The 13,866-nt window shown below is 48.2% G+C and overlaps 2 protein-coding genes across 12 annotated transcripts in view; one reads left to right on the top strand and one right to left on the bottom strand.

The window, feature by feature from the left end:
• Positions 1-13,866, top strand: part of KIFC3 (kinesin family member C3) — a 73,700-nt gene that overhangs the window by 14,113 nt on the left and 45,721 nt on the right. The window contains exons 1-3 of one of the 11 annotated variants that reach the window (XM_073307388.1): positions 12,398-12,552; positions 13,003-13,172; positions 13,726-13,861. The exons of 5 other annotated variants lie outside the window; for them this stretch is intronic. The gene's annotated coding sequence lies outside the window, so the exon portion shown is untranslated. Of the gene's footprint in view, positions 1-11,538; positions 12,027-12,397; positions 12,553-13,002; positions 13,862-13,866 lie in introns of those variants that run through there. 5 more of the 11 variants (XM_073307389.1, XM_078848083.1, XM_073307390.1 and 2 more) reach the window with 5 other exon arrangements.
• Positions 422-2,592, bottom strand: LOC140896516 (uncharacterized). Its single transcript, XM_073308440.1, has 2 exons — positions 1,738-2,592; positions 422-1,058 (listed from the first exon to the last, which is right to left on the bottom strand). The coding sequence occupies exons 1-2, from the start codon at positions 2,126-2,128 to the stop codon at positions 505-507; spliced, it is 945 nt and encodes a 314-aa protein (XP_073164541.1). The 5' UTR covers positions 2,129-2,592; the 3' UTR covers positions 422-504.

Here is a 13,866-nt window from a genome sequence, read left to right on the forward strand (position 1 = left end):
AAAAGATTTTGAGTTTGGGCATCCATTAACAACATAGTCTCAACTTCAGCTTCAATCCAGTCTATACTTGCTTCACTTGAAACTTTCCGGTCACTTCTAATCACCTCTGAAAGTTCATTTAGCAGCCATATCTACTGACAACATCCTGTACTTACTCATGACAGAATAAAGAGATTTATGGAAGGTTCAGGGATGCCTTGAGGCAGCAATGTGAAGCTGAAAGCCACTAATATATGTTGCTATGCTCGGGAATGCAGCGCTTGTAATGCTAGGAGGAGACTGTGATTGGTGCAGATGATGCACTATGAAGGTTTAAGAAAATTGCCTATTGCTTTGCAGGCCTCTGTTTGCTTTCAGTGAATGGAATAAAGATGGCTTTCAAACCAAAACAATTCTTTAATTAAAAAACAACAACTGGAGGAGAGAGACAAACAAAAAAACACATCAGCACTGTGGGGGATGGGGGAAGGAAAGGTCCCAGGAGGAGGTGGGGTCCCAGGATGGTTAAAGATTTGTGTATGTCCAGGGATCATATCCAGCCTTCTCCTTTGGAGTACAGTGCAGCGAGTACTGTACTTCAGCAGGGCTAAGCTGCAGAGGGACGGGTGTTGAGTGCAGTGGGTACTGGGAGTCTACAGGGTTGGACTGCGACGGGGCGGGAGTGGAATGCAGCGGGTATGGACTGGAGCCAGGAGGTTGATAAGAGTGTGTTGGCGGGGTCTGGGGGCCACACGGGAAAGAGCTTTGTGACAGTGGCTGCAGGGGACGGTGGGCATGGAGCTGTTCGGTTTGCAGTGCTCGTAGTCCCTGGAGCGTGTCTGCTTGGCGCTCCATAACCTTTAAGAGCCGTTCCGTGGCTTCATTCTGGCGCACCGCATTCTCCTTTCGGTCCTTCTTCTCGCTGCCCTGCCACTCCTTCAATTCCTGTTTTTCGGCTGTGGAGTGCACCATGACATCACACAGAAAGTCCTCCTTAGTTCTTCGTGGCCGTTTTATAATTGTGTGTGGCCGTTCAGACGGCAATAACAAAGAGGGAGGCTGGGCTCCCAAGGTCACATCTGTGAAGCCAAAATGCAACGTTTTACAGAAGCAGTATTGTTTACAAGGCACAGACCACTGATTCAGTGATTTAAAAAACAGCCACTATTCACACACCTGTCACTAACTGGCTGATCCCAGGCAAGCACAAAGGAGCCACAAGACCCCCAACGTGGTGAGTAACCGCAGAGGCACGGGAAATCAGTGTTCCAGGGCCGTACTATACTCTGGGCACGTGGCTCTAGAGGAAGGTTAATAATCATTACTGTCTGCACACTTTCCACGGGCTGTGTTCATTATGGAAGATCTCTCGCTGCTGAGGGGGAGCAGGGAATCCAGGGAGGGTCTTCTCCAAGCCTGCAGCTTCTGCCCTGGCCCTTATGCGGCTCACCTGTGTGTAGCAGTGGTGTCCCCCCAGGGATGGCAGAGTAGCGTGGGAAAGTGGCCCTTAATGGGGCAAGAAACAAAGCAGCTCTGCCGAAGAACCTGTGGCAGCGGATTGCCCAGTATCTCCATGAGAGTTTCGTGGAAATCTCTGAGGCAGATTCCCGTGAAGTGAGGGAGTCAATCAACACCCTGTTCCGCTGCTCAGACGAGGCATGTGGTAGTGCGCACATCATACAGACGCAAGCCTGCTTTCTGCAACCCTCCTGCCCCCAACAACTTGCTTCAGCAATTCCCAAAATCAGATCCACTTACCAGGGGCTTCCTCTCCTGTCTGCACGTCGCCAAGCTCCAAGCTAACCTCCTCTGGGGTAGAGAAGAGCTCCTGGCTGCATGCCTCTCTGACCTCCGAGTTGTCCTCTGCCTCTGGGTCCCCCTCCCCCTCCACAGCCTCGTCCAAGATTTCCTCCTCCTGGCTCGGTCCACTCTCGACTGGCACAGGAGCCAACGAAGTATCCACAGTGGCCTTTGCAGTGGAGGTGGGGTCGCCGCCGAGTATCGCGTCCAGCTCTTTGTAGAACCGGCAGCTTGTGAGCGCAGCACTGGAGAGGCGGTTTGCCTCCCGCGCCTTGTGGCAGACGCTCCGCAGCTCCTTCACTTTGATCCTGCACTGCAGCGTGTCCTGGTGATGGCCCCTTTCTATCATGCATCGTGAAATCTCTCTGTAGGTATAATTCCTATGGCGGGAGCGCAGCTGGGACTGGACAGCCTCCTCTCCCCAAATGCTGATGAGGTCCAGCAGCTCGGCATTGCTCCAAGCGGGGGATCGCCTGGTGCGTGGAGCAGGCCTGGCCACCTGGAAAGATGCACTGAGACCACTGCACGCGTCACCGAGCAAACAGAAAGGGGACTTTCAAAATTCCCAAGGAATTTAAAGGGTGGGGCTCACGGCTGGTCACCTGAGGGCAGGGCAGTGGAGTTCAAACCGATGACCAGAGAGGTGAGAACAGGCATTGTGGGACACCTCCTGGAGGCCAATCACAGCGCTGGAATCAACCAGGGTGTCTACACTGGCACTGCGGTGCTGTAGACCCGGCACAGAAAGCTCTACGCCTCTCATCGGGGTGGCTTTTTTACAGCGTTCAAAGCTGCTTTACGGCGCGGAAACTTGCCAGTGCAGACAGGGCCTTGGTTTGATAAGCAGTAATGTGACGTATGTCAACTATCTCATGGGCAGGAATGTGCAGAGGCCTCTGGAAGAAGTAAAGGTTATTCACCTGTAATTATGGACTCTGAACAGTCACACTTCCCACCCCCCTTCCCTTGGAATCCTTGGAATGCTAATTACATCCTCATAGCTGAGGAGGCGGGGGAAGGAAGTGAGGCAGATGGAAACCTCATGTATAGCCACACTCTCCGAATGCCGAGGACCAGTGAAGGGAGGGACAGAAGGGGGTGCGAGAGCACTTCAGTGGGCACTGCCATGAAATGTTCTACTGTCAGAGCTGCACCTCTGGCCCTTCCCAGGGGTCTGACGGTGCAGGGTTCATCTCCGTTACAGATGAGTAACCTTCATTTGTTAAGCCGATGTCATGATTTTGGGCGACCCAACTCAGGACTGAATACTTGTGGGTGACAATACTGACCACACCTCCATGCATGAAGATATTTATGCCAACCCAATGTTAATGACAGGGTTCCTCACATTTATTTTTTTTTTAAATTAGAAAATTCCCACACAAATAGATTCATAGATAGTAAGGTCAGAAGGGACCATTATGATCATCTAGTCCGACCTCCTGCACAACGCAGGCCACAGAATCTCACCCACCCACTCCTGCGAAAAACTTCTCACCTATGACTGAGCTATTGAAGTCCTCAAATCGTGGTTTAAAGACTTCAAGGTGCAGAGAATCCTCCAGCAAGTGACCTGTGCCCCATACTACAGAGGAAGGCGAAAAACCTCCAGGGCCTCTTCCAATCTGCCCTGAAGGAAAATTCCTTCCCGACCCCAAATATGGCGATCAGCTGAACCCTGAGCATATGGGCAAGATTCACCAGCCAGATACCCAGGAAAGAATTTTCTGTAGTAACTCAGATCCCACCCCATCTAACATCCCATCACAGGCCATTGGGCCTATTTACCATGAATAGTTAAAGATCAATTAATTACCAAAACCATGTTATTCCATCATACTATCTCCTCCATAAACTTATCGAGTTTAATCTTTTAATCTTAAAGCTTAATCTTTGTTACTTTAGAGTTATGACTCACATAGGTGCCAACTCTGCACTCACCGGCAGCCAAGCTCCCCTTCCGCCCCCACCTCCTCCTGCCCCTCTCCCCCGAGCGCGCTGCATCCCTGCTCCTCTGCCTACCTCCCAGTGCTTCCTGCCAGGCCGCCGCCAAACAGCTGTTTGCACGGTCGGGGCGGGGGAGAAGCAGGAAGCGCTCAGGGGAGGAGGCGGGGAAGAGGCAGGGCCGGGGCAAGGATTTGGGGAAGGGATTGGAATAGGGGCAGGGAGGGGGTGGGGACTTTGGGGAAGGGATTGGAATGGGGGCGGGGAAGGGGTGGGAAGAGGCGCGGGCGGTCAAGCACCCATGTAAGACAGGGGAAGTCAGCGCCTATGATAACTGATGTAACTGACATAGGCCTTATATTACAATGCATACCTAGAGCATACCATTAAAAAAACCTAAGCGTTCAAAAGACAGGAAATGAGTAGTTAAGGTGATTTACACAAATATTCTACTACCCTTACAGTTGATAAATTAAGTTAATGACACTGTAGCATTACAGTTGTTGTTGGAATGAGTAAGGTAAATTTTCACGTGTCAGTATTATTAGCATTAAACCAAATGAATGGACTGCACTGGTAATAGAATATTTTTGTAAATTGCCCCTTACTAATTATGTCCTGTCTTTTCAAATCTAAGGTTAATGCTGTATCTGTGTATTCTGCGTAAGAGTTATATTAATTACTTCAGCAACTTTAATTTGGGTAGCAATTTTTTTATGTGGGTTTATTATTCTTTACTGTAGCCTGAGGAATTATTCTTTTAAATTCGTTCTCTGTTAAGGGTCTGAGCCGAAGCGCATTGAAGTTAAAGCCTATCTAAGCCCTGCTGTCTCCCAAGGATGACCCCAGTCCAACAAAGCACTTAAGCATATATGTAATTTTAAGCACATGAGTAATCCCTTTAAAGTCAGTGGGGTTGGTTGTCTGCTTAACATTACACATAGGCTTAAGTGCTCTGCTGAATCAGGGCCTACATGCTGACATGGGGTGAGGGCTGTGATTTTGGAATGGAAGTGAAATTCAGAAGAAGAAAAATGCGAGGTACCCTGTTCCTAGAAGTTCAAGATATGTAGTCTCTGGTGTTTTCTTTTGCATTTTCTGGTCCTCTAAAGCAGGTGGCATCTGCAGTTTAGAGGCGGTGGCTGCAGCTGTGGGAGTTTGTGGTTGGTATGGTTTAATGTTCTCTGCCAAACCTTCATTTGCTGTTAGCAAACTAGAAATATTTCAAGAGGGCGATTGCAGAAGAACCAGCTGAGTGCAGAGGTGTTTTTTCTTCACAGCTGGGAAACAGAGTAATTAGCAGTACAATCTCCCACTTGTACTGTTAGAACAGACAGGTGGTATGAACAGGGCTGAAGAGGCAGGTGTGAAAAGGTGATGAGGTTCACAAGACCCATTAAACAACGCAGAAGCTCACAGTTATTTTCCCTTCCCTTATCTTACAGATTCTTTATTTCTCTTTTCCCTGCTCTCCATGAAGTATGCGAGTGGTACAAAATGAGATGGAACATACACCTCATTCTGGAGTCCGATATCATGGGTTTTGTACTTAGTACCATTAATACACACACCTTCGAGATGAGGGTGGGAGTATCTGTGGGGGAGAGTATTATCATGGAAGCAGAGCTGAATGGACACAGAGATTGAATTCCCCATACTATCCCCAAGAAAAATCTGAGGTACATTGTGATTTAGTATTGCAGTGTGGGAGGGAAAGGAAGAAACTCAGAAAATTCTGACACATGAAGCAAGGGCATCAATTTCTACTGGACTGACAGTGTCTCCTCTCTCAAACAATATGAGAAGACCTGAATAATAATACTGCTTTGCACTCATAGGGTCTACACTATACTCTACAAATATTGGGATGAAATTAATTGTGGTGAGGGGGCCAGCACAAACCCCTATGTCCTCAAAATAGGGCTTAAGTGGTGCAGTAGAGTCTTCTGCTGGCCCTCTGCACAAGCATGAATGTCACCCCATTAATGAATGAAACCAGTCAATACTCTTGTGCAGTTGGCCAGTATTATATTCCCATTTTACACAAGGGAAAATTGACCGACAAAGCAGCCAAGTGGCTTGTTCACAGGCACATAGAAAGTCAGTGGCAGAACTGAAATATCCTGGCTTCTAACTCTTTGTTGTAATGGCAAGACCCTCCTTGATGTGAGGGAAGACTCTTGTATCAGATGAGGGAACCCAGTGGAATTGTGAAAAGATGGATGTGATGTGATCCTGTTTCAGCATTAGTTTTCTGTATGCACGCTGCAGCCTGGAGACCTGGGACTTTGGTGAGGATGAGTGTGGTGGTGTCCTTCTGTTCTTGCCAGTGAGTCTACATATTACAAGTCTGAGGCTTGCAGCAGTGAACTGTCAAAATTGGAGCCGCATTTGGGTGACTAGTGCAGTGACAGCTGTGCATTTATGCTTTGCTGTGGACAGTATCCTGTGTTGCTAACCAACCTCAAACATTCAAATATCATGAGTCAGCCCCTCCCAAAATAATGAGTGTCTTAAAAACTGAGGGTTTTTTTGTTTTGTTTTTTCTTTTAAAATGAAGTTCTTTTATTTCCTTTCTGATATTCGAGTCTTCTGAGTGCAGTTCCATCACATCTTTCTGCTTTTCTTCACAACCCTGAGGGCCAGAAGTATATGTTTTTGATGAAAGCTGAGATCTTCATGTAATCACTTGTCTCCAAAGCCCAGGCTCTAAGTGAAACATCCAATATCATAAGAATCGGCATCACAGGCATCTGCTCAGGTTGTGGAGGAGGGAAGAGACTGGAAAAGGACAAAGGGGAAGATGAAGTTTATTTTTATACCCTGCATGCTTCTCACAAGCTAATCCCCTACCAAATCTTTTAATTACCAAGTACTTGCTTGCACGCAGCCATGTGGGTGCTGTGTCTGCATTCCGTTCATTTTTAGCTTCACAGAAGACAAACATATTTTTGTCCAATGGATGTGGGAGCTTCTGTGACCTGCCTTTCCCCATCCCTTCCCCCACACACCTTCCTTCCCAATGAGTACCAGGAAGTGCCTGGATTTTGTCAGCACCTTTGACAGCCAAGCCCTTTCACATTCACTTGAACCTTACCATTTTTTTTTTAGATTTGTCTGAGGCAATGCAGGGAAAGTGAATTGGGCAGGGTGGATACCTGATCTCCAGCAAACGGATGTGAGTATTGTTGTCAGACGTCACCAGTGTGGTGCTCTGCTCTGTTCAATGTTGGTAACAGTTGGCTGCATGCGTGTGTTTCCTCTGTGTGCTGCACAGAGCACCCCCAATGACCACAGACTCCGATAAGGTACGAAGGCACCCGGCCAGGTTTATTGCCAAATGAAACACAGTCTCTAGGTCCCTGGATCAGATGTCTACAGTTCTGCTAGTACATATGTGCTCCCTGACAATGGACCGGCTCAGTCAGTGGTGGGATTTACTACTGCCCCCCAGGCCAGACAAAGACATCCACTCAGGGATGTATTCTTATACACAGGTACAAACAAGTTACACCTCACTCCTGGTGCATCGAGGTACAACCCCGCTGCTTGTTGGGGTGCTGCCTCTCTCCTGGTACATGTTGGTTCGAACAAACAAGTCTATCCATCGTATTATCCTTTGGACCCTGTCTTTTAGGATGGGTCAGCCTGTTCCTCAGTCTCTCTGTGGAATGTGTTCATACAGGACTGTTCTGGTGCCATGTTTATCCTATTAGTGCTTGGTACCCTTTAGATATGTGTATACGTCCAATTAGCAGCCTTCTTCTTGCCTACTTCCGTGAGCAGGGCCTGCCTCTGGCTCGCAGCTTAACTTTGCTTTATGTTAGCAAAGTCTTGACCATTACTTTTGTTCAGGCCTCATACCAGGCCTCTGATACAAGGGTTTATGTTTCAGGGCCTCATCTTACTACACGTATCTCTGCCCACAGCAGGCAACACCGTTTGTGTGGTTCTGACAGAAGAATTTCAGTATTGCCAGGACCATTTCTTGGTGGAAAATGAAACACAGGTACAGCCTAACAATTGTCTGGCCTCAAGCAAGAACTTGGTGAGCAAATCTTTGTTTCTGCTGCCAAGGGGATTGATTTGAGTAGGAACTGGGACTGAGGCCCACAATGCTGAGGCGACACGGAGCCCCCAGAAGCATAGGACCTCCATCAGTCTGATGAGAGCCAGGTCGCCTTTGTGCTGATGGGTAGGGTTGTAGGGCCCAGTTCATCATCCTGTGGCTCCTTTATGTAACTAAGCTGTCTTAAAGCAACTGCAGGACAAGTGCAGGGGCTCATGGGGAGTATCCCCAGCATAGGAGCCCCCACTCCAGGCACAGAGCCAGCTCTGCACAGTCTATCCCAAAGCACGGGGTGTGTTCCAGGCCAGTGGAGGAGAGATGGAGGACATAAACGGCATGTTGGGGGTGAGAATGAACTGCCCATCCAGCAAGTCTGTGCCTTTGTCATCCCCCACAGGGGCCATTGCGGCAGGGACAACCCTCCACCAGGAGCTGCGCTGTCCCCAGAAGCCATTGAATAGGAAAGGTACAAGCTGCTTTGCCTTCATCCCTGCACTGTAGAGAAATCTATCCCCTGGTGTTCAGCGGAAGGACTGTGTATCGTCTCCTCTCTCCTCCTGGGTGTCTTTTCCCACTTATCGCCACAGCATCTCTCAATTGCTGAAGTAAAAACACTCCTCTAAGGCCAGGTGTATACCACAAACTTTTGTTGGTATAGCTGTGTTGGGCAGCTGACACAATAACTGTGCTGGCAAAAGATGCCGTTATACCCGCAAAACTTCGGGTGGGGGTAATAGCAAAGCCTTCTGAGACCTCACCTAAATAGTTCAGTTTTCTTACAGAGCCACCAGTGATGATTACCTGAGTTCTAATTGGAATGTAGGACATAGGACTAGAAGGGACCAATCTAGTCTCCTGCTAGCTCTGTAAGAAAGAAACTATTTTTAAAGTCTAAGTCATGTTTTTTATGCATCTCTCACAACTAAATGTAGAACTAGTAATTTGTCATTCCTGTAATTTGTGGAAACGGGAAGGATGAGCATGTGGCTCAAGCATAGGCTTGGGAGTCAGGCTATTTGGGTTCTATTCTCGGCCCTGCTGTAAACTTTGTGTGACCGTGAGTGAGTCACTTCCCCTTTCTATGCCTTAGTTTCCCTATCTGTAGCTACAAAGTGGGCATTGCTCTTGCTTCATTAAAGTTTGCAAAGGGCTTTGAGAATCTCAGATTGAAGGTGCTAGAAGCGTGCAAAGTTTTGTTGTTTATCGGGTCATTGTCAAGTAAAACAAACATGTTATTAAATAAATCCCTTACCGTTTTACTAAGGCCGTGTCTGCACTTACAAGCTTACAGCAGCAAGGCTAGCGTACTGAGCTATGTCGACGGGAGAGAGCTCTCCTGTTGACATAACAAAACCAGTGCAATGAGCAGTGGTAGCTCTGTCAGTGGGAGAGCGTCTCCTGCTGACATAGCGTGGTGCACACGAGCGCTTATGCTGGCAAAATGCATGTCGCTCAGGGGTGTGGTTTTTTCACACCTCTGAGCGCCAGAAGTTTTGCCGACATAAATGCTAGTGTAGACATGGCCTAACTAATTTGAGAACATGAAAGGGGGGGGGGGGGGAGGAAATATCTAATTTGTATTGTTTACTTTTAGCATTTCATTCATCTTAGACAATTGAAACAGAGTAGACAGAGCTGTAAAGCATAACAGTTTTTTTGACTTTTGGGGTGTGAAAGGGACTGAGGTTTGTACGGAGGCACTGAGTTTTGTGGGAGCTCTGTCGTGGGTCTAGTTTTGGTGGGAGCTGTTGGTGGGTTTAGCTTTTAGTTCCAGCTGATTTGATTTTGGAATGTATGTCAAAGGCATGTGGAGTGGTAGGTAAGTGCCTATTGTTTTATAAAGCACAATAATAAATTGAAGAATAATCTAGCTTTCTAGCTGCTACACACTAGAATAAGGTTCCTGTGTTTGGGTTTCCAGCAACACTGGGAAATGTATGAATTAAAAAACACAGATACACTCTTTTTTTTTAAATTTAAAAATATAATCAACATGAAGATCTTTCCATGCAGCTGCTCAGAACTATCCGGATAGCCTGATATGTATTTATTAGGGCTGTCGATTAATTGCAGTTAACTCGCGCGATTAACTCAGAAAAATTAATCGTGATTAAAAAAATTAATCGCGATTAATCGCAGTTTTAATTGCACTGTTAAACAATAGAGTACCAATTGAAATGTATTAAATATTTTCTACATTTTCATATATATTGTATTCTATGTTGTAACTGAAATCAAAGTGTATATTTTTATTATAAAATTTGCACTGTATATATTACAAACAAAAGAAATAGTATTTTTCAATTCACCTCATACAAGTGCAATCTCTGTCGTGAAAATGCGACTTACAAATGTGGATTTTTTTGTTACATAACTGCACTTAAAAACAAAACAATGTAAAACTTCAGCACCTACAAGTCCACTCAGTCCTACTTCTTTTTCAGCCAATCACTAAGAGACAAACAAGTTTGTTTACATTTACAGTAGATAATGCTGCCTTCTTCTTATTGACAATGTCACCAGAAAGTCAGAACAGGCATTTGCTTGGCACTTTTGTAGCTGGCATTGCAAGGTATTTACATGCCAGATATGCTAAAAAGAAGTCTTAAAGGAGCAACACTCTGATGCGGAAACTAGAGAACCCGAACCAGCAAAAAAAGAAAAACAACCATCTGCTGGTGGCATTTGACTCAGATAATGAAAATGAGCATGCTTTGGTCCATACTGCTTTGGATTGTTATCGAGCAGAACCCATCATGAGCATGGACCCATGTCCCCTGGAACGGTGGTTAAAGCATAAAAGGACATATGAATCTTTAGTGCATCTGGCATGTAAATATCTTGCGATGCTGGCTACAACAGTGCCATGAAAACGCCTGTTCTCAATTTCAGGTGACCTTGTAAACAAGAAGCGGGAGCATTATCTCCTGCAAATGTAAACAAACTTGTTTGTCTGAAAAAAGAAAAGGAGGACTTGCAGCACCTTAGAGACTAACAAATTTATTGGGGCATAAGCTTTCGTGAGCTACACCTCACTTCATCGGATGCATGCAGTGGAAAATACGGGGGGGGGGGATTTTATCTGAGTGATTGGCTGAAAAAGCAGTAGGGCTGAGTGGACTTGCAGCCTCTAAAATGTTACATTGTTTTATTTTTGAATGCATTTTTTGTACATAATTTTACATTGTAAATTCAACTTTCATGATAAAGAGATTGCACTACAGTACTTGTATTAGGAGAATTGAAAAATATGTTTTCTTTTGATTTTTTACAGTGCAAATACTTGTAATCAAAATAAATATAGAGTGAGCACTGTACACTTTGTATTCTGTGTTGTAATGGAAATCAATATATTTGAAAATGTAGAAAACATCCAAAATATTGAAAGAAATGGTATTCTATTATTAACAGTGCGATTAATGACAATTAGTGTTTTTAATGGCACAATTAATCACGATTAATGTTTTTAATCACTTGACAGCCCTGGTATTTATATTATGGTTTATTATTTAAAAATAAACCCTGCATTTGGGAATGACTTGATGGCCACCATGAGTTTGCATGGAACGCTTTTCACCCAGAAAGACCCCAGCATGCTTTACAAACCATGCCGGCGAATCCTTTCGACCACCACAGGAATGCATCCGCCGCTGAGGCGGAGCAGGGCAGCTTGTTTGCACCACTGGGCAACAGGTTAGGGCAGGAAGCGGGGGGGAGGGTTCTCCCAGAGAAGGGGCTGGTTGTGACCCCACGGGAGCGGACTCTGAGCTCTTCCCACGCCAAGCGAGCGAGAAGCTGGCCGGAGCTCCGAAGCCCGGTCTCTGTGCCCCTAGCTGGGGGGCGCTGCTGTCTCCTGGGGGATAAATGCAGCCGCTGTACGCGAGACAAAGGACAACAGCCCCTGCTCTCGCTCCTGGCTCCGGTCCGCGGCGGCCCTTTGGGGAAACTCCTCGGGTGGCTTTTGCAGCCTTCCTCCTGCTCCGCTGCACCTTCAGCCCGCTGCGAGCTCCCTGGCGAGCCCCCCGCAGCGGGCGGCTCGCTGGTCCCTGGCAGGCTGGGGCGTGGGATCCGCCGCGCCGCCTCGCGCGGGGCCAGGGGCCCGCCCGGCGTCCCCCGCCCGCGGGCCCGGGCGGGGGCTCGCTCTGCTCCCCCCCCCCCCAGCGCGGGCCTCTGCGGAGAAGGAGCTGCCGGAGTGCGGGAAGCCGGTTTCCACAGCAACCGGCAGCAAGTAGGGGTCAGTTATTTCCTGAGGAAAAGCATGTGTGTGCAAGGAGGGGGTGTGTGTGCAGGGTGTGTGTGCAGGAGGGTATCTGTGTGCAAGGGTGGGGGGGGTGTGCAGGGGGTGTGTGTGCAAGGAGGGGGTGTGTGTGTGCGAGGAGGGAGTGAGTGTGCAGGAGGGAGTCTGTGTGCAGGAGTGGGTGTAGGGTGTGGGGGGGTGTGCAGGGCGGGGGGGTGCGTATGTGCGTGTGTGCAAGGAGGGGGTGTGTGTGTGTGTGTGCGAGGAGGGGGTGTGTGTGCAGGAGGGTGTCTGTGTGCAAGGGTGGGGGGGGTGTGCAGGGCGGGGGGGGGTGCGTGTGTGCAAGGGAGGGGGGCGTAGGGGAGGAGAATGGGGAAGGTCCGCGACTTGCCTGCGGAATCCGGGCTCGCTCAGTGAGGGAATGACCACGCAGCCCCATTGCCATGGCACTCCTGGCCCTGGGGGCGGCTAGCCCGGGTATCAGTGCCGGGCGCCCACCCCGGGCCCGGGCAGCTCCGACTGGGTGAGTCTGGCCTCGGCCCTTTTTGTTTCGTGCATCAGCGGGCCGGGAGGGCAGAGCGAGGAAGGCAGGTTCGCAACGGGGATTTCTCCGGCTGCTTGCGGCAGCAGAGAGTCCCTGTCTCTTTTGTCTGGCCTGCCTCTGCTCTGGGTGCCTCTGCTTTGATCCTGGGGGGGGTTCTTTCTTTTTGTCTCTGTGTGTGTGTTTCTCTCTCTCCTGGCCCTGCCACAAGGAGCCCGAAGAAGAGCTCTGTGTAGCGGGAAAGCTGGGCCCCTCCATCCGCAGAAGTTGGTCCCATATGCAGGACATTCCCTCACCTACCTCGTCTCTCTCAAAGGACTCTTTGTCATTGGCGGTGGGGGCGGAGTGGGAGCTAATGCAGCAGTAGGTGGCATGCGCCTGACACAGCTTTGTGCCTTTTAACCAGGGCTTTGCTTCTGTCACCCCCTCCAGCTCCCCCAAATCGCCGCCGTTCCCATCGGTCAGTCTGTATTTCCAGTGACTTGTTTGGCAGCTGATGGCCCCTGGCCGGGTGTGCGCCGGCTGTTGGAATTCTCGTTTCTCCCCCGGAGCGTGCACCTGCTCTTGCGTTGCCATTACGCTTCACCGGCCAAGGCCCAAAGGTGTGACAAGCCCTGTCTGCGTGTGAGATGCATCAGAAATAGCAGGGCCGGGTGCTTCGAAATACATGGCGTTCATTCCATGAATATGTACAGCATAACGTGTGCTGTAATCTTAGTTTCAAGATTCAGCATTTCCAGCAGTCGGAATAAATGTACAGTAATAAGCAGCGGGATAATGCCAGGGTTCTGATCCTGCAGCTGCCACCGTCTCAATGGACCCCTGTGCCCATTTAGCGGCAGTTGGGAACTGGGGTCCCTGTTAGCGTGGGGTGGGTCACTCTAATAAGTGATGTAATGGTTAATGAGGCAGAGTGGAGAAGTGTTTTAAGGTTCCATTAATGTTCATGCAACACTCTGAAATCTTTGGATGAAAGAAGCTTGACGAGCAAAATAGAAAAGAGTGTTTTAATTAATGCGCGTTAGGTGCTTCACAGGGCATAGAAAAGACAGTCCCTGCTCTGAATTGCTTCCAGTCTAAGCATACACTGATGACAGGGATTTTAAATAAAAATGCAATTAAAAAAAATTGTTTATTTCTCCTCTTCACCTCTAGTTTCTGATCATGGGCTATTTCTCTGTTCCTGCATGGCACTGGCTTTCCCTGCATAACTAAAGTCTGCTGCAGTTTCCACGGCATGCATCCGATGAAGTGAGCTGTAGCTCACGAAAGCTCATGCTCAAATAAATTGGTTAG

The sequence above is a fragment of the Lepidochelys kempii genome, chromosome 12 (assembly GCF_965140285.1).
Source record: "Lepidochelys kempii isolate rLepKem1 chromosome 12, rLepKem1.hap1, whole genome shotgun sequence".
Lineage (NCBI taxonomy): Eukaryota > Metazoa > Chordata > Testudines > Cheloniidae > Lepidochelys > Lepidochelys kempii.

What these genes read in the sequence shown, in the direction of transcription:
- LOC140896516 (XM_073308440.1), bottom strand. Translation starts at nt 2,128, where the DNA reads ATGATAGAAAGGGGCCATCACCAGGACACGCTGCAGTGCAGGATCAAA. An exon ending in GACAGGAGAGGAAGCCCCTG is followed by an intron (nt 1,059 to 1,737) that starts GTAAGTGGATCT and finishes TTGGCTTCACAG; the next exon opens with ATGTGACCTTGGGAGCCCAG.